The 22,410-nt window shown below is 39.4% G+C and overlaps 1 protein-coding gene across 1 annotated transcript in view; it reads left to right on the forward strand.

Annotated features, from left to right (window-relative positions):
• The first annotated feature begins 4,735 nt into the window (after positions 1-4,735).
• LOC127655707 (protein argonaute-1) overlaps positions 4,736-22,410 on the forward strand; it is a 40,058-nt gene continuing 22,383 nt past the window's right edge. The window contains exons 1-9 of the mRNA XM_052143652.1: positions 4,736-5,162; positions 13,333-13,519; positions 15,487-15,607; positions 15,908-16,089; positions 16,285-16,421; positions 18,666-18,800; positions 20,141-20,228; positions 22,061-22,208; positions 22,290-22,409. Of these exons, the coding sequence (XP_051999612.1) occupies positions 5,135-5,162; positions 13,333-13,519; positions 15,487-15,607; positions 15,908-16,089; positions 16,285-16,421; positions 18,666-18,800; positions 20,141-20,228; positions 22,061-22,208; positions 22,290-22,409 (1,146 nt within the window). The 5' untranslated portion in view covers positions 4,736-5,134. The remainder of the gene's footprint in view (positions 5,163-13,332; positions 13,520-15,486; positions 15,608-15,907; positions 16,090-16,284; positions 16,422-18,665; positions 18,801-20,140; positions 20,229-22,060; positions 22,209-22,289; position 22,410) is intronic.

Genomic DNA, 22,410 nt, shown 5'->3' on the forward strand with positions numbered 1-22,410 from the left:
TAGGAGACCTGGCTAGAGTCACTCAGCACACCCTGGATTCAAACTGGCAACTCCAGGGGTGGTAGTCAGCGTCAGTACTCGTTGAGCTACCCATAGATTTTTTATTGGACGAGAGGTTTGTTCTTCATCAAATGCATGATATACTCTGACTGTGTGCAATCTTTTTGTCTATGTGGGAGGTTCTTGGCCAAGTTAAACTGGAATACAGTCCTATGCAAGACTAGACAAAACCATCAGTTGCTGGTCTTCCTCTTCTTCTTGTTCCTTCGATGCGTCCCATCATAACGTCCTTCTCCGGTGAGTGATCTGTTCGTACGATGTGTCCAAAGTAGGCAAGTCGTAGTTTGGTGATCCTTGCTTCGAGAGACATGTCCGGTTTGATTTGCTCCAATATAGATTGCAGCTTCATTACCTCAGGTAAAATGGGCCAAAAAAGAGATTTAAGTAAAAAATTGTAGAATGCCTTTCAGACAGATGCAACACTCTTGAAATAGCTAAACTATTGAGGTGGGACCACCGGACAATCAAACGTTTTGTCTGGGGCGCAAATAACGCATGGAGAAGAAAAGGTGCAAATGAACTACAAAAGACTTGAGAAGAATTAAACATGAAGCTACCAGGAACCCATTATCCTCCAGTGCTACCATATTCCAGACCTGCAACCGACCTGGAGTGTCCAGAAGTACAAGGTGCCAACTGCTCAGAGACATGGGCAAGGACAAGAATGCTAAAACATGACCACCACTGAATATATTCACAAGTTGAAGCATCAAGATTGGGCAAAGAAATACCTGAAGACAGATTTTTCAAAGGTTTTATGGACAGATGAAATGAGAGTGACTCTTGATGGACCAGATGGACGGGCCAGTGGCTGGATCACTAATGGGCACGGGGAACCACTTCGAGTCAGGTGCCAGCAAGGTGGAGGAGGGGTTCTGGTGTGGGCTGCTATCATTAAGAATGAGGTAGTTGGACCTTTTCGAGTTGAAGATGGACTGAAACTCAACTCTCAAACCTACTGCCAGTTTCTGGAAAGTACTTTCTTCAAGCAGTGGTACAGGAGGAAGTCCTCAAGAAGAGTCCTTCAAGAAGTTCATGATCTTTATGCAGGACAATCCATCACATGCATCGCAGTACTCCACTGCTTGTCTAGCCAGCAAGGGCCTCAAAAATGCCCAAATAATGACTTCCTCACCTGACTTAAGTCCTATTGAGTACTTGTGGTCCCTTCTCAAACGTGAGATTTACAGTGAGGGAAGGGACTGCTTCAGTGATTGTGAACTCAATGGATAGAAGGATCATAGCTATTGAAAAGAAGGGTGGCTATATTGGTCACTGACATTTTTTGAAAGGCCAAAAATATTATTTAATTGTTATTTTTTGTTACTTATATGTTGCACTTACTCAAAAAATTGAGAATAAACAATTGTGAGTGGTGGTGGCGTAGCGGGCTAAAGCACATAACTGGTAATCAGAAGGTTGCTGGTTCGACCCCCGCAGCCACCACCATTGTGTCCTTGAGCAAGACACTTAATCCAGGTTGCTCCGGGGGGATTGTCCCTGTAATAAGTGCACTGTAAGTCACTTTGGATAAAAGCATCTGCCAAATGCATAAATGTAAATGTAATTGAGTTGGGAGAAATTATGTTTGTAATTTAGTTGCCTAATAATTGTGCATGCAGTGTATGTGGGGCAATCTAACACAAAGTCATCCTAAAAAAGCTATGATAGTGTAAAATCGTAAAGTAGCTATTTTAATGACAATTAGAAAAGAATGCAATTATTTCATCGGCCACTTATCAAACAGATCATGTTACAAATGATAACATGATAAATACATTGAACGTGTTCAAGTTTGTTCATTGCTTGTGCACTTGTTCGAACATCAATTATTCTTTAAACAATGAATATATAAATATACTGTATATACAATCCAGTGATTGACAGGCATTTAAATGAATAAAACTAGAGTCATTAATGACAATAATCAAATAAAATGACATTTTATTTGCCTATTAATAAAGTGTGCTTTAAAACTGTTCAAGTAAGGCTATTGTACATTGATATTTTGATGCATTTGCAGAATTTACACACTCAATTGTTTTTTATTTTAGCCTATTTTTAAGATTTATTATTCAAGATTACTCAATTAAATTAAGTTTAATTAAGTTACTCAATTAAGTTTTTTAATCGAGAAGTTTCGTTTATGTTGTTTTTATGACAAAATATCTCATTATTACAAGAAAAGATGCTTTTTTTATGACATAATTGAGAAAAAATTGCATTGTAGTATCTTATACTGTAGAGTATAGAATATTATATATTTTTTTACATTATATCTTTATAGCAGAAATATTAATTATATGGTAGTATGCTGTTCTGGACTTATAGGATATATAGGAAAAGCAAATATGACAACTGTAGTCCCGCCTTAAGGTTAACCCTTATGCACTGTTGCATAAGTTTTGTCTATATTACCATATATTTTGTTTCGTCAATAAAACTGGTTTCCTTTATCTGACGGGTACGAGACTTGGTGATTTTTCGTCCATTTCATATCTGAACACACACACAAAGATCAGTTGATTTGATCATTCTAAGTGGTAGAAGTTACACTTGTACTGTTCCCGGTCAAAAGTGACCGACACAGGAAATGAATGGGAAACAATAAAAATCTGATTTTTTTTTCATAATTAATTATATAAAATCTAAAAAACAGCCACAATGCCGAAAAGGAGTGAGACTACCAAACATCAAGAGTGCAAAACACACACACACACACACACACACACGCACACGTAAACTTGTTTTTATGTCATTGTGGTGACTCTACATAGACTTCCATGCATTTTATGGATTTTATACAGATCTAATGATAATTTCTATCCCCTAACCCTCACAGAAATCTTTTTGCATTTTTACATTTTCAAAAAAACGTAGTTTAGTATGTATAATAAGCCATTTTCTCGTGGCCTCACTGGCTGGGCCCCACAAGGTAGGGAACTCAGGTTTTACTATCCTTATGGACACACACACACACACACACACACACACACACACACACACACACACCACACACACACACACACACACACAAAGCCTAACTGGTCAGACTATAAAACAAAACAATTATTTTTAAATTTGTCAAAAAAAAAATAAAACAATCAGCCACAATGCAGAACACACAAACACACACCAAAAGGAATTGGTGAGACCATAACACATCTACAATGCTGAACACACACACACAAACACACACACACAGACAGACAGATCAAAGACATAAAGATCAAAGAGAACGTTTACACTCTTTGTAACACCATGTTCAAGGTTGACTGTAATAGTAATATGGCATTATTGCAAAAACTGACAAAAATTATACAAAAAAAAAAGAAGAAAAAAAAGCTAAACTTTGACAAAAGTAGTCTTTGATCATGTTTTAATATATATCTAAATGCAGAACTTGACAAATCAAATAAGTAGCTCTCTGCAGCTACCTAGTGTTTATACTTGGAATTTCATCTGGATAAAAGAATATATATATATATATATATATATATATATATATATATATATATATATATATATATATATAAAGAAAACTAATAATAAGGTCTATATATACCCAAAAACCCAACTCAAAATGCACAACTCTATTCCTTTTACACGACTGATGTCATAGCAATTAAAACAAATTACACTCTTAATGTTTTCGGTCACTTTTGACCGGGAACAACTGTAATTTGGGATTCAATAATGAACCAGGCATACATTTACATTTATGCATTTGGCAGACGCTTTTATCCAAGGCGACTTACAGTGCACTTATTACAGGGACAATCCCCCCGGAGCAACCTGGAGTTAAGTGCCTTGCTCAAGGACACAATGGTGGTGGCTGTGGGGCTCGAACCAGCAACCTTCTGATTACCAGTTTACCAGTTATGTGCTTTAGACCACTACACCACCACCACTCCAAGGCATAAGGGTGAAAGAGCCAGAGTGTAATCTTGGCCAACAGTTTTGAAGATTTTGGTCTTTCCCCATTAAAGAAACTCAGGGTTGGGAGGGTTACTTTTAAAATGTATTCCACTACAGATTACATGCTTTAAAATGTCATTTGTAACGTATTGTGTTAAATTACTTAAGGACAGTATCATAATCTGAATACTTTGGATTACTTCTTCAGCACTGGTAGATTTGTTTACTTTTGTTGACTATAAAATGTAATAACAAGTGGCTGATAACATGTTCATCTATAAAGGATTAGAAATAGCATTTTAGCTTAGCATTAAGCTAAATGTTCACATTAGGGCTGTGTCTGAAAACTGGACTTCGGAGGCTATATATGGAGGTAGGATGAAAATAAGATGCCTTTCAAACTGTTCTGACAGCAGTCAGGATCGTATCGTATCATTTATACAGATAAATGTTAACTTTACTGAACAGACTACATATAAAATGAAACAAATGACAATAAAATGCTAAATCAATCTCATCAGTAACCATGTACTTTTTGAATTAACTCCATTCTGATTACTTATGATTTAAATAGTAACTGTTTTGGAATACAGTTACTAATATTTTCCCCCGTTACATGTATCACGTTACTCCCCAACCCTGACTACTTTAAAGTTACTTTAATCCTGAATTGATTTTGGAAGTGCCCAGTAGAGGGCGAACCCAAAACAGGCCACCAACGGTCAAGAATTTCATCAGTGGGAGGCGGAGAAGAAGAAGCAGGGCTCTCGGTTTTTGGGGGGTGACGGGCGGGTCGACCGTTTTTCATCCGCTGGAGAGTCCTGCTTGAACGGTGAGCAGGAGACACAACACACCGCCGCGGAGCAGCCCGACCCACGCCTCAACAGAATCACACCGACGCGTGCCGTCCAAGCTCGGACGGACAGAGCCTGGAGGAAGGGTCATCGCAGGTCGCTTTACGAATCGGAACCGAGGAGCTTTTGTCCCTCTCCAGATCCTGCGGGACTGGGGGCTTTCAGCAGGGGCGGCGGACACGATCCCGCACGCCCAGGGAAGGAGGCTGGAAGTCGGGGACGCTTCCAGCCAGCAGGACCGGGGGCGCCGTGGCGACTGAGCGCTCGGGCTGTGGTGAACCCTTTGCGGCTAAGTGGATGGGATGGAGCCGGGACCATCAAGCGCTGATGGTTCGGATCTTTACATTGTTTTTGCTGTGATTTCGTCTCAGAATGTGGCTGTTTTTGTGTGCGAAGCTTGTGGAATGTTTATACGTGTCATTTTAGAATGATACAATGTTTCCCCTTAATGTTGATATGATACATTGTATCATTCTGTAATGATACATTGTAACATTTCATACAGATACATGGGTGAAACTTTTCTATCCTCTAGGTCAGTGGTTCTCAACCTTTTTGACTCCAAGGCCCCCCATTTTCGGACAAAATATTTGAAGGCCCCCCCATGTAGGCTATTAGATATTAATATTATAAGATATTTCCTAAAACTTGTGATTCCAAAAATGTCTAGAACTGTATATTCTTCGTTAAAAGCAAGGTGCCGAAGGGAGTTATTGTACATTTTTTAGCATTTTCAGTGAGTTGAATTATAATAATTATAGTAAGGCCATATTTTAAATAATTTTAAGAGATCTTGAGGCCCCTATGGAAGAGTGCTGTGGCTCCTTAATGGCTCCCGACCCTCTGGTTGAAAACCACTGCTCTAGGGCAAAATTTTTAAACATTCCTGTTTTTAAAACATATTATAATGGCTTTACATTATTTATTGCATGTTTAAATATGGTCTCCTCATTTTAAATTTGCCAGAATTTCACTCCATTGGGCTTATCCCCAGACTTTTTAACTTGCAATCTGTTATAAATATATAATAATATATTTAATAATGTTTAATAAGTAACTAAATTTAGTACTTAAGCATTCAAAAACGGTTCAAACTAAAACGTTGTGTTTCGTCCAAGGCTTATCCTAGGTTTGTGTGTATGAAACATGTCATTACGATCACACACAATATCAAAAATCCAATTGAAATGGTTGATTAAGGCCATGATCAGATCTTTATTCCACTGCATGTGAACAATTCTTGAACGTAGATGAAAGTTAATACAAGTTTCATTTTTCAACATATCAAGTAGTCAAACGTGTCCTCGATTGAAGAATTACCCATTTGTTTTACTTATATATTACCATATATTAACTCAGAATGGGAGACGTGTTTCACAGAAGCTGTGAGACCGTCCCAGGTCAGGGGGTCGTGGGAAGACAAGTGGTTGAATCCCGCCTTTAGCAGGCGCAGCTGGCCAGGGCGCAGCAGACGAAGGTGACCCCAGGGGTCTTTATTGATCCTGGTAAAATGTGGTTCAGTCCAATATTACGAATGCAACCTCGAGTAACGTAGTAGAATTACACAAGACTATGAGGCTTATGAGCAGATAAATGAACAAGTATTAGGAGGGATAAAAGCTGCCTGGCAGCTGTAAATGGTGTGTCTGTTTCTTGGGAATCTGATTTGGAATATCAGGGATTATTGGTAATTGTGATGTCCAAGCCTAGAAAATTGATACAGATTTCCCGATTCTGATTCACAAGCGCTCTCGATTCGATCCCTATTTCGATTGGATTTATATCAGTTCACATGGGTATATTTATGGGTGTACAACGTCCATTTTGCTTACAAATTAGATCAATTTTCTCTTAACTTATGCTCTTAATTGTAAAGGGACATCCTTCTGGATATCGTTTGGAAATATACGTTTTTTAAATGAATATTTTCATTCGTTTTACATCATATTGGTCACATTTTTGCAAATACAATTGTTCAAATTTGTTGTATTCCATCAATAAATGTCTTGAAATTGCATATATATATATTTTTGTTTACATGCATAATCTGAACTATTTACAAGTATTTATATTGATATGTAGAACATGTGCTGAATCAGTACTGTCTCTTTAAGACGACCAGCATCAGTCAGTGAGTGCATATTAACGAGAGAACATGCACGCTTTTTTCCATGTTATGTGTGATTAGAATTATATGGTTTTTTTTTATTGATTTTAATGAACCACTGACTGACACTGAGCATGTTTACATGTATTCTGATTGTGCTTATTAAGCCAACGTGTGTGCTAATATAAACGCAATAAACAGCGTTCCCAAAGGTCATAAATGGTTTAAGAATAAACTGGTCGAAACGGGTAGATTTTTGGAGATTTAGCGTGGCATGTAAGCCTTTACCGGTGTTTTCACCGGCTTATCCAATGTGTGCACGTGTTGAGTGCATGTCTCTTAACGGCCTGCCATTGGGAGCAACTTGGGGTTCAGTGTCTTGCCCAAGGACACTTCGGCATGTGGAGTCGTGTGGGCCGGGAATCGAACCGCCAACCCTGCGATTAGTGGCCGACCCGCTCTACCACCTGGGCCACAGGCTTCCCAGACTTTACTATAAACATGCAGTTTTTCGCCACTGTACTACTCAAACTACTTTACTTAACAAACTACTTTACAAGCCTGTGGCTAAAATCAGAATTGTTTTGTCGAAATGTAGTCTCTCATGCAAATAACTTACTCGCATTTTAGAGGGTTGTGCATTGACTAAACGGTCAATCTTGGGGTTTTACTATCGATAGCAAGAGTGTTCAAATGGAGATCACGATGCATCTGAAAATCTATATGTTTAACCAGTCCTGCTAAATAGCCATAACTAAAGCTGAAGTGTGTTTTTTTATATTTAATTGCTTTCTCGTATTGCAGCTGAATATGCAGAGACAACTATTAATAGCCATTTTTAGGTTTATTTCCGAAATTGGAAGCACTTTGACTCTGTAGCACCATCAAAACATTGCTCTGTTTTTTTGAGCCTCCCGACCAGCCCCACACATATTTAGGAAACTTAATGGCCAAATAAAAAGCGCATTGAAAAGCAGTATTGGGCAAGGATCGGGTTTGAAACTAGCTTACTAGCACGATCTTTAGGAAACATTGACCGATTAAAAAGCAACATAAAATTAATGCGATATTCACGAATATCAGTGTTGCTTTTGAATACTCTTAAGCACCTTCACTTTTTATCGCCCTGCCCTAACGGAGAGCCACTTATTGTTTACATGGTTGCTTGAAATCTGGCTCCATTTCTTGCCATCTGCTGCAGCTTTTGGATGACGCGTGCACTTGCGCTGGGATTGAAGCACGCATACACAGCAACAGAGAATTTGCAAATCCATCAAGACTTATCAGAGTCTCCTTGTATATTTCTTCAGCGTAACAAGTGTATGAATGTTCTCCCGAGTGCCTGTAGCCCTTAAATTATACCGAGCTATAAAGTGAGCCTTATAGAATAAGATTGATGACCTTGTCACGGTCTAATGTTGAGGTGCAAGCTGACACTATAGGATGAATAAGTCCAAGGTCCAGCTCTCACTGGGTCCCCTTATCTCCATGACAATGTGTGTTGCTCTGCTGTTGCCATGGTGAGGCTGGGAATGTTTTGGGGCCCCCGTGTTTGTGTGTGCTGATGTGGAGGCGTGGGGGTCTTTCTCCCTCCATCTCCTCCTGTTTGGGAAGGAGGGCAGCTGGGGTCTTTGTTATGATAGAGGGGCGTGTTCCTCATGGCCAGAGAGGTGAAGGGCGTCACCACAGACTAGAGTTGTGGCTCACAACTGGTTTTACATTGGACGCTAAGTGGCATCCCAACAAAATAGCAAAATTGTTTATTGTACCAAAGTAAACAAATTGTAAAGTGTCTTATTTCTATCCCTCTAGAGGAACCAAACGCAATAGCAAATTAATGGATTTCAAACAGTGATTTTAAAACACTCCCTCCCTCTTTCATTGGTCAGAAAACAGATAATCCCGCCCCCATCTCGTGCTTTTGGCTGAGCCAATGTTGCTGTGCCGGGCTGGTTCAGATACTCAAACAAACAGAGGAATATTTTGAAAATGTTTAGGGGAAGTGACCCAGTTAAGCCCACCCAAATCTAAGTTTTACATGTTTTACAAGTCCTTATGTAGTGTAAGTGTTAACAGCCACCCAATAAAGTGAGTATTAAATCAAAGATTAATCTCTCATCTAAACACTCGTGTTATGTTTTGTCATTAACGGACACAATTAAGTTACTTTATTTAATTAGGCTAATATTGAACATGTGTACCATTTAAGCCCACATGTGTCTGTAATAAGCCCACTATGCTTATTAAAATGTAAATGCTTCACATTTTACTAAATAAACACTTCAATTTAGTTTTTATGTTTAGACCTCAAAAATCAAAACCAGTAAATACAAAAAAAAAAATATATCATAATATATACCTGTGTATATATATATATATATATATATATATATATATATATATATATATATATATATATAAAAAAAATAAAATATATATATATATATATATATATATATATATATATATATATATACACACACACACACACACACACACACACACACACACACACACACAATATTGAGCATGTTTGTTATTGGTGTTTAAACACATGCAATTATTATCCTGCTTCTAAGCTATGAGCACTGAAAGGCACTGTTCCTTATAAGCCCACATAATTACAGACAGTGCACTAAATCTTGCTTGAGCTTTTTAAATATTTTCATTTAATTTGGTTACATTGGGGCGTCAAGTGAAAGCAAATTTTGTTTATCTAGAAACAGATCCTCCATAGTGATAGTGACAACAGAACACAACACAGCTGCACACAAAACAGAGAACAGAACTTACTAAACATGTCTGAAGAGATTGTAGTCAAATTGATGCATTTCTATGCCCAGCCTTGGTTTTTTTTTTTGGCACCGGTGCAAAAACCTTCCAGAAAAACAAGGCTGAGCATGGAAATGCATCAATTTGACTACAATCTCTTCAGACATGTTTAGTAAGTTCTGTTCTCTGTTTTGTGTGCAGCTGTGTTGTGTTCTGTTGTCACTATCGCTTGAACGGCCCAATGACACGAGGGGGCTGCGTGAACACTTGCTCTCGTGCCCGATCATGAACGTGCTCAGGAGATCAATGGTCAGTGAACATTTACACTAAATAATACAGTTGAAGTCAGAAGTTTACATACACTTAGGTTGAAGTCATTAAAACACATTTTTTTAATCACTCCACATATTTAATATTAGCAAACTATAGTTTTGGCAAGTCGTTTAGGACATCTACTTTGTGCATGACAAACAGTCGTTCCATCAGTTGTTAACAGACAGACAAACACTTTTAATTGACTATATCAGAATTCCAGTGGATCAGAAGTTTACATTAAGTTATCTGTATAAGTATAAATACCATGGGACCATAAAGACATCATACCGCTCAGGAAGGAGACGCATTCTGTCTTCTAGAGATGAACGAAAAGTGCAAATCAATCCCAGAACAACAGCAAAGGATCATGTGACGATGCTGCAGGAAACAGGTTGACAAGTATCTATATCCACAGCAAAATGAGTCCTAAATCGACATAACCTGAAAGGCTGCCCAGCAAGGAAGAAGCCAATGCTCCAAAACCACCATAATAAAGCCAGACTACAGTTTGCAAGTGCACATGGGGACAAAGATCTTGTCCTCTGGTCTGATGAAACAAAAATTGAACTGTTTGGCCATAATGACCATCGTTATGCTTGGAGGAAAAAGGGTGAGGCTTGCAACCCGAAGAACACCATCCCAACTGTGAATCATGGGGGTGTCAGCATCATGTTGTGGGGGTGCTTTAACGCAGGAGGGACTGGTGCACTTCACTAAATAGATGGCATCATGAGGAAGGACAATTATGTGGATATATTGAAGCAACATCTCAAGACATCAGCCAGGAAGTTAAAGCTTGGTCGTAAATGGGTCTTCCAAATGGACAATGACCCCAAGCATACCTCCAAAGTTGGCAAAATGGCTTAATGACAACAACGTCAAGGTATTGGAGTGGCCAACATAAAGCACTGACCTCAATCTGAGTTTGAGCAAGGAGGCCTACAATCCTGACTCAGTTCCACCAGTTCTGTCTGGAGGAATGGGACAAATCTCCAGCAATTTAATTGTGAGAAGCTTGTGGAAGGACACCCAAAATATTTGACCCAAGTTACACAGTTTAAATGCAATGCTACCAAATACTAACAAAGTGTAAGTAAACTTCTGACCCACTGGGAATGTGATGAATGAAATAAATAATTCTCTCTACTATTAATCTGACATTTCACATTCTTAAAATAAAGTAGTGATCCTAAGTGGCAATTTAAATATATTTGGCTAAAGTGTATGTACATTTCTGACTTCAACTGTATATTAGATTTTGTTTTGTTTCTAACCAAACCTTATCGTATGCTTTCATAACAATCATGAGTCTCATGGAATAATTTATTAGACTTATTAGACATGACTTACACTGCACATAAATAACTAATATTGGCATTATATTCATGCAGTTATCCAGAGGGGAACTGGCCCCCACAGTGAGTCTGGTTTCTCCCAAGGTTTCTCCATTAATCAACATCTTGTGCCGTTTTGTGTTGCCACAGTCGCCTTCTGCTGCTCACTGGGGTTATAAATACAATTATTATTTAATTGCTTATTTTAATACATAATTTACAATCATATTTAATCAAACCACACAATGATCACGAAGACTTTATAGATATTACAGTTTCATTCAGATTTTCATTTTTGGGTGAACTATCCCTGTAATCCATGAACTATTGTTTTGATTTGGTTATTGTTTGTAGCAGCACTAGTTTTGAGTTACGTGTCACTTTAAACTAGACTTCTGGCCCATCTCCCTACTTTCTGTTTTCATTCCAAGGCCTTCCACCCCCTACTCGTTCTGGTCACTATTCTCTTTGTTCCTTTTTCCTTTTGTCCCATGTCAATACACACTCCTGTCACCATATCTCTACACACATAATCCCTCAAACCCCCAATTCTCTCTTCTTTCAACATCTCCCGCTCTTATAACCTTGCCCGGATTGCCAATGCTAGTATCTGCTTTGTGACCTCTCTCCCTCCATCCCTCCCTCGCTCCCTCATCCATATCTCTCTCTCTCTCTCTCTCTCTCTCTCCACTCTCTCTCTCTCTCTCCCCTACCCTCCATCTCTCCATCTCTCTCTCCCTCCATCCCTCCCTCTCTCCCTCCATCTCTCTCTCTCCCTCCATCTCTCTCACCCTCCCTCCCTCATCTCTCTCTCTCCCTCCATCTCTCTCTCACCCTCCCTCATCTCTCTCTCTCCCTCCATCTCTCTCTCACCCTCCCTCCATCTCTCTCTCCCTCTCTCCCTCCATCTCTCTCTCCCTCTCTCCCTCCATCTCTCTCTCTCTCTCTCCCTCCATCTCTCTCTCTCTCTCACCCTCCATCTCTCGCTCTCTCACCCGCCCTCTCTCCCTCCATCTCTCTCTCTCTCACCCTCCCTCCCTCTCTCTCTCTCTCTCCCTCTCTCCCTCCATCTCTCCCTCTCTCCCTCCATCTCTCTCTCTCTCTCTCACCCTCCATCTCTATCTCTCTCACCCTCCCTCTCTCCCTCCATCTCTCTCTCTCTCACCCTCCATCTCTATCTCTCTCACCCTCCATCTCTATCTCTCTCACCCTCCCTCTCTCCCTCCATCTCTCTCTCTCTCTCTCTCTCTCTCCCTCCCTCTCTCTCTCACTCTCTCTCTCTCCCTCCATCTCTCTCTCTCTCACCTTCCCTCTCTCCCTCCATCGCTCTCTCTCTTCCTGTCTCTCTCTCTCTCACTTATTCTATGTCTCTCTTTCATTCAATTGTAAATACATTTTTAATGACTTTTTTGTGATTTGTTTTCTCTTATAATATTGCCAAACACACAAAATAAAAAGCAATGCCATAAATAAATAATATGACATTATTGACAACAAAAAATGTGCAATATATGAAATGCAGTCAAATAAAAATATAATAAAATTAGGGATGTTTTTGCCCAATTCTGATATTGACAAAAAAATAACTTTCGGCCAATAGCGATATTTTGCCATTTATTTACCTTATTTAGTCATCAGATCACTGTATTATGCTTTAAGAAATGCACAAAGAGGTACAAAACCTATTTTATTTCATTTTTATTATTTTGCACAAATGTTAAAAAAAAATTCATATCAGCGTTTTCATTCTTATGACTGATATGCAAATGGTTTTAATAATTTGCTGATAAATATTGGTGGCTGATACAGCTGTGCATTTAACACTGAACCTCTAATTAGACATGAATGAACATTAAGAACAAATTATTATCAAAGCAGTGATTGCTTTCTGAGGTTTTGTCCTTCACCAGTAAAATGTACATTTGATATTTCTTCTGCTAAACTGAACAAAACGATCTCTCTGTCTCCTCAGTGCCCGTGGGGCCATACCCCCCACCCCTGCAGCAGGTGTTCCAGGCACCCCGCAGGCCTGGCATGGGCACTGTTGGCAAACCCATCAAGTTGCTTGCCAATTACTTTGAAGTGGAGATCCCGAAAATGGACGTTTTCCACTATGAAGTGGACATCAAACCTGAAAAATGTCCTCGCCGGGTCAACAGGTAATGGGCCCCGTCACCTCCAAGTTTTACATTCGTTCAGTTTGTCCTCAACATGTTTGGTAGATGGTATCAGAATAATAACACATTCAATTTAACAGAAGTGTACAAACATACATGTGCATGCATGTTCATTTGAACAGATCTCAGTTCAAAGAGTAAATGATAAAATGGACTAATTTCTTGGTTAATTAAATACAGTTATAGTGAATTGTGGTTTTATTAGCTACAGTATATCCATGGCACAATTGCAAGGCTTGCTATGGCGAGGGCTGAAATATTTCAGTTTCCACAATTACGTGAAGTATGACCTAGAAAGCTTCTTAAACAGCTCTCCCCTAATAAGGTATTAGGATAAATTGAAGTTACAGTAGAAGTATACAGAGACAGGGTCAGAACAGAAAGTGTGAGTACTGTTCATCTTCTAACTCTATTTCAGTAAGATGTAGCCGCGAGATCCAAAGCAATGGCCAATGGCAAGAACGCACTCTGTGTGAATGCCCCCAGATGTTACTTTTGCATGCAATGCACTCATAGTTGTTTTTAAGATATGTTCATATAAGGTTAGATGGTTTAGATTTGGTCTAGGATGATATTCTGTTATATAATTCCCTCCAGGATCCTGCCCAGATTTTGATAAAACATCAATGTTTCAATGTTTCAGTGTCATATCACGTGGGGCACCTTTTATTTGTATTTATTCATTCAATCTATTATTTGTTTTTTTTGTAATTCATTTAAGATTTATTTATTTAGATACTAATGTTAATATTTTTTTTTTTTCAGATATTTTTTTTGTTTTTTTGTTATTTAGTTGATTTAATTATGTATTTGTATTTATTATTTCAGTCCTTTTTTATTTTTATTTTGTTATTAAATTAATTATTTAATTATTTTCATTCATTCATATTTCCCTCCAGGAAATACATGAAAATATTTCTGCCTTGATTTTGTCTCAGTATCAAATCACATGGGTCTCCTTTTATTATTTATTTATTTATCCAGTCCATAAGTTTCTTATCTATTTTTTTATTTAGTTATTTATTTATTAATTATTTTTTATTTTATTTATTAATTTATTTACTATTTTTTAGGCTTTTATTTATTTATGTAATCCTTTATTTTCATTATTTATTTATCCAGTCCATAATTTGCTTATTTATTTTTTATTTAGTTAATTATTTTTTATTTTATTTATTAATTGATTTACTATTTTTTAGGCATTTATGTATTATTATTTATTTATGTAATCCTTTTATTTTTATTATTTATTTAAAAATAATTTCATAATTTTTATTCCTTAATTTTTTTCCCTCCAGGAAATACATGAAAAACTATTTCTGCCTGTATTCTGATAAAACATCTATGTCTAAATCATGTATAAAATCACTATTTTATATTTTATTTTTAATTCTAAATGGTTTTTTATTTATTTATTTATTCATTCAGTCCATCATTTGTTAATTTATGGACTGAATTATTATTATTATTATTATTATTTTTATTTAGTTTATTATTTATTGATAAAAAAAAAAATTCATTTAATTTGTTTAGGTGTATAGTTGTTGATTTAATAATTTGTATTTATTCTTTAGTCTCCTTTTATTATTTATGAATACAGTGCATCATTTAATTATAATTTTTCTAAATAATTTGTATTTATTTATTTTGTTAGCTAGATATTAATACAATTATTTTTTCATTTATTTATTTCGTATTTGTTTATTTATTAATTCAGTCCTTTATTGTATTATTTGTTTAGTTATTAATTTAACAATTTCATTATTTTAATTCATTCATTTATTGATTTGTCATTTATGCTTTTTTGTTATTATTTATTTACTTTTACGTTTTACGAGGTATTTAGTTATTTATTTAATCAACTTTTTATTATGCATTTATTTATTTATTTTGTTGTTGTTAGTTATTTAATATTTAGTTATTGACTATATTTATTTATTCCTTCACAGAGAGGTTGTGGAGTACATGGTCCAACATTTCAAACCACAGCTCTTCGGTGACCGAAAGCCAGTTTATGATGGGAAGAAGAATATCTACACTGTTTTAGCTTTACCGATAGGCAGCGAAAAGGTACGTAAAGTAGTTACTTGCTAAGTTGCTGGGTTGCCGTATTACTTTTAAATATCTCTCCGTCTTCTTAAAGGGACAGTTCACCCAAAAATGAAAATTCTGTCATCATTTACTCACTCACTTTCTTCCTTCCGTGAAACATAAAAGGGAAAAAAGTTAGTCATATGGGTTTGGAGCAACATGAGGGCGAGTAAATGAGATAAATGAGAATTGTATTTGTATTTTTGGGTGAGCTATCCCTTTAATGGTTACTTGTCTGCTCTCCAGTTCTCATTTTAGATGTCTCATTATTTGTTGTAGGTGGACTTTGAAGTGACCATCCCTGGCGAAGGGAAAGATCGCATCTTTAAAGTGTCTATTCGTTGGCTGGCCAAGGTGTCGTGGAGGCTGCTGCAGGAGACGCTGGTCAGTGGACGTCTCCAGGTCCCTCTGGACTCTGTTCAAGCCCTCGATGTGGCCATGAGACACCTGGCCTCCATGAGGTACGCTGGAAGTGGACTTAGAGGTTACACAAACCATCTGACCATAATATAAAGTGACCAAATGAACTTGCTACCAACAAAACTCTGAATATCTAACTGGAGGGTTTTATCCTAATGCCTAAAATGTGTTTTCTTCTTCTGGTTTTTGAGCTTGGATGTCTATCCGATGTGACCATCCGTCTTTTCCATCTGCAGATACACTCCAGTCGGACGCTCCTTCTTTTCTCCTCCTGAAGGCTACTATCATCCTCTGGGTGGAGGCAGAGAGGTGTGGTTCGGCTTTCACCAGTCTGTTCGGCCGGCCATGTGGAAGATGATGCTCAACATTGACGGTATCATTTATCTTACATAAATATGAATGTGATGTATATAGCCCATGTCATATATCAAATGAAAGCACTCGCTCTCGGGAATGTAATGGTGTAGTTTATTTATTTTTTCTAACACCACAGTTAAATATTTATCATAAGAATCACAAAGTAAAATATGACCTCTTTAAGACAATAAATACAAACGTCTCATGTCTGCCCTTATCACTGCTTCTGTGAGCCCCAAATGGCCACAAACTCTATATCAACTCTTACCTTAGATTGTTTGCTTTAAAATGAGCCATTGGTCACTTGTCTGTGAGCTTGTTTTGGTAAATAATCCAATGTTATATCTCAGAAGAAAAGAAGAACAAAATAGCAGTCCAGTGTTGAAGAAACCGTTCAACTTGTTCATCTAAAAGTTCCTTATTTGTATCCACATTTTATCCTGAATGTGAAAGTGTTCCATGATTCGATTGTCATTTTTAAGGTATCACATTTGTAAATATCGTCAGAAAACATGCCGATACTTCACAGAGTTCAGATGACCATTTTTTTATAGGCAGTGCATCACCTCAGTGTGTACACGACATGAAGCGATGGTCAGAGGTTAGTTATGTTTATATAATTAATTATTGAGTTGTTATGACAACCAACAACTGCACAAGTTGAGCCCGAAATTCATTTTTACACCAAGTGAAACATAAATAGTTGTTCTCTACTGGATCGCTCGTTTTGGTAGTTTTTACTTGTTCTTTCAAGACCAGAAATAGAAAACAGGCCATTAGAATCATCATGGCGCCACCTAGTGGCTGCTCAGGAAAACTGTGGATAGACCTTTTCAATAATGTAAACAATAACAATAACAATGGATTTGGAATTCTACTGCTCCTGGTTTACAAGAAACCCCATAAAGGAATATTCTGGGTTCATTACAATTAAGCTCAATTAACAGCATTTGTGGCATCATTTTGATCTTGCTTTTTGAGCAGTGGTGGCTCAGGGGTGGCTCAGAGGGGCAGTGGTGGCTCAGAGGGGCAGTGGTGGCTCTGGGGGGCAGTGGTGGCTCAGGGGGCCAGTGGTGGCTCAGGGGGCAGCTCAGAGGGGCAGTGGTGGCTCAGGGGGGCAGTGGTGGCTCAGAGGGGCAGTGGTGGCTCAGGGGCAGCTCAGAGGGGCAGTGGTGGCTCAGGGGCAGTGGTGGCTCAGAGGGGCAGTGGTGGCTCAGAGGGGCAGTGGTGGCTCAGAGGGGCAGTGGTGGCTCAGAGGGGCAGTGGTGGCTCAGAGGGGCAGTGGTGGCTCAGGGGGCAGTGGTGGCTCAGAGGGGCAGTGGTGGCTCAGAGGGGCAGTGGTGGCTCAGAGGGGCAGTAGTGGCTCAGAGGGGCAGTGGTGGCTCAGGGGGGCAGTGGTGGCTCAGAGGGGCAGTAGTGGCTCAGAGGGGCAGTGGTGGCTCAGGGGGGCAGTGGTGGCTCAGGGGGCAGTGGTGGCTCAGAGGGGCAGTGGTGGCTCAGGGGGGCAGTGGTGGCTCAGAGGGGCAGTGGTGGCTCAGAGGGGCAGTGATGGCTCAGCGGTTGAGGCTCTGGGTTACTGACCAGAAGGTTGGGGGTTCAAGCCCCAGCACTGCCAAGATGCCACTGTTGGGCCCTTGTGCAAAGCCCTTGACCCTACCTGCTCCAGGGGTGCTGTTTCATGGCTGACCCTGTGCTCTGACTCCAGATATGTGAAAAAAATATACATTTCACTGTATATATGCATGTATGTAAATGTATGTATAATATGTGACCACAATAAAGGCGGCAGCTTCTTCTAAAAAAAGCACAATTTGGGATCACATTGCAATGGTAATGAAAAGGGTCAAAACTTAAAAATACTCACTTTTTGAAAATCTGTATGACAACTAATAATCATTATTGCAACTATTTGTGTGAAAACTAATCGTCAGCCAAATGTAATAATCGGGGCAGCCCTACTAGCCAGCCAGACTCTGCCTATCAAACGTAGTTAGTTGATGAAAATCTTTAGTTTTTTGAAAATCGAAACACTTAAATTTCCGTTAGTTCTAGGACTCCAGCGAGCATTCAGCCTCCTAAAAACAGTCAAAATTGTAATCTTGACATGTCATGACAATCTTGTTAGCATTACGGCCGCATGTCACAATGAATGAAACGCCTCCAGCGAATGTGTTTGACAACTAACCAAAACTAATGAATATCTTTGAAACATTCTTTATAAACGTTGATCTTCAAAACTCTCCATCCTTTCTGTTTCCAGTCTCTGCAACAGCCTTTTACAAAGCCCAGCCTGTCATCGAGTTCATGTGTGAAGTTCTGGACATCCGCAACATTGACGAGCAGCCGAAGACACTCACTGACTCGCAAAGAGTCCGATTCACCAAGGAGATCAAAGGTGGGACTATTCTTTTTGCACAAACCTGCACATGATGTCGTCCCGCACAATTGTGACAGTTGAGGAGAGATTTGATATTACATTTCTAAGCAATTGGACTTAAACAGACAGACTCTCATTGAAGATTCGGAACAATATCTAGGAACCAGATTATTGGCTGATAGTGGATTTTGCCGATACCGATAACTAAGGTCAATAACTGATTAGTCGTCCAGTCGTTTTTAACATTTATTTATGGAATAATAATAAAAAAGTCTTAGTCTTTCCTTACTATGAAGGGCACAGACATTGAGGCTAAATAAGTTTGTGCAACACGTATCCCAATAATATCCAGAGAAATTACGTTTTGGTTCATTACGTGGGACTTTTAACTATTTTAACTACTTTTAACACACACGAGGGACATGCCCGTAACTCTCTCTCTCGAACCATCGTCACCGGCCGCCTTTATCCCTCGCCTATTTTTGTTGTTGTTTTTGTCTTCCCCTCCTGTCTCCTCCCAGGGTGAGGAAGGTGGGGATGACCACGCGGGACGCAAGATACACCCCGCCCCAGGGATGTGGGGTGGGGTGTGGGGGGTGTACGTCATGCCGGTGGCACCCCGGCCTGAGATAACGCCGGGAGGAGTGTGGAGCTGAGGGGGGCGGGGCCGGGTCGGAATATCGCGCACCAATCGGCCTGATGAGGTTTGAGAGAGAGAGAATTACGGGCATGTCCGTTGTGTGTGTTTGTTTAATATTTGTCTATTTTAAATTATGATTTATGTTGACAAGCCGGTTCTCGCCTCCTCCTTGCCCATCCTTGACCGTGTTACAAAATGAGTTCAAAACACTTTGGTACTCTTATTTTGAAATGACAGAGACTTGGTTTGTTTACAATGCTGTATATGCAAGTATTTACAAAAGGAAGCTTTTTTTTGTTTTCGTTAACCGATTAAAAGCAACTATCAGCACCGATTAATCTGTAAAACCGATATATCGGTCTACTTCTAGACCAGATATCAAATTACTTTGGATGTTAAAATGTTCTCAAAACTTGTAAACGAAGTCTGTGATGCGGCGTGTTTGTTTGTGGGCTAGTTATGTCGTTAAAATAGTCAGTTGCATCATATCGCATTATATAATCAATCAAATTTGTTTTTGAAACTTTAAACAGTTAAGACATTATCCTGACCTCCGATCACTGACGTACTTGTTCCTGGTTTGAGGGGCTTGTGAACCGCCTGTTCTTTTGTGGACCCTCACAAAACGGTTCCAGATTGGCCTTATTATTTTGACCCAAAGCCCTGATAGTGTTTAACAATGTTTGTTTGCGTGTTTTGTTCTGTTGTTTTTGGACAGGCCTGAAGGTGGAAGTTACGCACTGTGGTCAAATGAAAAGGAAGTACCGCGTCTGCAACGTCACGCGCCGCCCTGCTAGTCACCAAACGTGAGTATCGTGCTGCGTAACCTTATGTGAAGTCTTCAGAATGAATTGTCCATCCATCCATCCATCCATCTTCAACCGCTTATCCGAAGTCGGGTCGCGGGGGCAGCAGCTCCAGCAGGGGGCCCCAAACTTCCCTATCCCGAGCCACATTAACCAGCTCTGACTGGGGGACCCCGAGGCGTACTCTCTCCACCTAATCCTGGGTCTTCCTCGAGGCCTCCTCCCAGCTGGACGTGCCTGAAACACCTCCCTAGGGAGGCGGCCAGGGGGCATCCTTACCAGATGCCCAAACCACCTCAACTGGCTCATTTCGATGCAAAAGAGCAGCGGCTCTACTCCGAGCTCCTCATGGATGACTGAGCTCCTCACCCTATCTCTAAGGGAGAAGCCCGCCACCCTTCTGAGGAAGCCCATTTCGGCCGCTTGTACTCGAGACCTAGTTCTTTCGGTCATGACCCAGCCTTCATGACCATAGGTGAGGGTAGGAACAAAAATTGACCGGTAGATCGAGAGCTTTGCCTTTCGGCTCAGCTCTCTTTTCGTGACAACGGTGCGATAGAGCGAGTGCAATACCGCCCCCGCTGCCCCGATTCTCCGGCCAACCTCCCGCTCCATTGTCCCCTCACTCGTGAACAAGACCCCGAGGTACTTGAACTCCTTCACTTGGGGCAATACCTCCTTCCCTACCTGGAGTACGCACTCCATCGGTTTGAATTGTGTAGTTTTCTAATAGGCGTTTCACATTTGACAATATACAATAAAAACAACAACAACAAATGTGTATGAACAGCCCCTAGTGGTCTTAAAACCCATCGTTAAAAGTGATACAAACCGTCTCTCAGAATGTGAAATGTTGCTAAAACCAGGATTTAAAGTGACGTCAACCTACGATTTAAAAATAAAATGATAAAAATGAAATTTTATAAAGATTTAATTAATATCTCCGTCCATCCTTTAATACAATAGTAGCTTGTTTGCACTAAAGAACCCATAAACGTCAAGCAGACGTCAAGATTTATCATCGAAAAATGACATTGACCAAATGACCAATACCTATCGTATGCCTTCAGAAGACTTGGAATATGATGTACTTTTATGATGTTTTTGGGCCCTTTTTTATGTTTTAAAGTAGGGATGTGTAAAAGTAGTCGACTAATTGAGTACTCATTCATTGCATTTTAATTTAAGAGTTATTCGGTTATTTAATCGGTTATTTGTTTTATAAGGGTTAGAGTACTCAACTTCAAAATGACTATATAATGCCCGTCCCAACTGTCATGTTCACTGTTGTCTTTTGTTTTTGTGCTTTTATGTTGAAGTTTAGTTCCTGTTTGGTTTTTGTAGTCCTTTGTAGTTTCATTTTATGATTGGTTTCCCCCTGATTAGTTCTCATTACCTGATTGTTTCCCCCAGGTGTTCCTCATTCCCTTGTTTGTTCCTTTTTGTATTTAAGCCCTTAGTTTTTTTGTTGGTTCTATTTGTTGGTTCTTTTGTTGGTTCTTGTTACTATTCTCTGTGCCAGGTTTCCTTTGTTTTTCTTTATCTTGAGTTTTCACTTATAAAAGCTGCACTTAGATCCACATTCTCTGCCTGCCTTCGTCACACCAACTTTAAAATGAGTCACTATCTGGGTCAGGTTTGGGTGCCAAATTGCCACTGAATGTTACAAAAAGCGCCCATTATGGGTTGTTTTATTTGTAACATTCTAACCTTCTATTCTAGGCCTTGTATATGCATAATATTGTTTATTAGAAATAATTATTATGTTAACTTTTAACTATAGTGTAAAATAGGTGAATGGGCCATTTTTACATTGTGTATCTTGTCTCCAGGTTTCCTCTCCAGCTTGAGAGCGGGCAGACTGTAGAATGTACAGTGGCTCAATACTTTAAACAGAAGTACAACCTGCAGCTCAAATACCCCCACCTGCCCTGCCTACAGGTGGGACAGGAGCAGAAGCACACTTACTTGCCCCTGGAGGTGAGTGCTGTCACTTACACTTCACTGATGGCAGTAGACGAGTTTCTCTGCTCTTACATTTGCCCGCTGGTGTTCTCGTAGGTGTGTAATATTGTAGCAGGACAGCGGTGCATCAAGAAACTTACAGATAATCAAACATCCACCATGATCAAAGCCACGGCGCGCTCGGCACCAGACAGACAGGAGGAGATCAGCAGACTGG

This window comes from Xyrauchen texanus, chromosome 15 (genome assembly GCF_025860055.1).
Source record: "Xyrauchen texanus isolate HMW12.3.18 chromosome 15, RBS_HiC_50CHRs, whole genome shotgun sequence".
Classification (NCBI taxonomy): Eukaryota; Metazoa; Chordata; class Actinopteri; order Cypriniformes; family Catostomidae; genus Xyrauchen; species Xyrauchen texanus.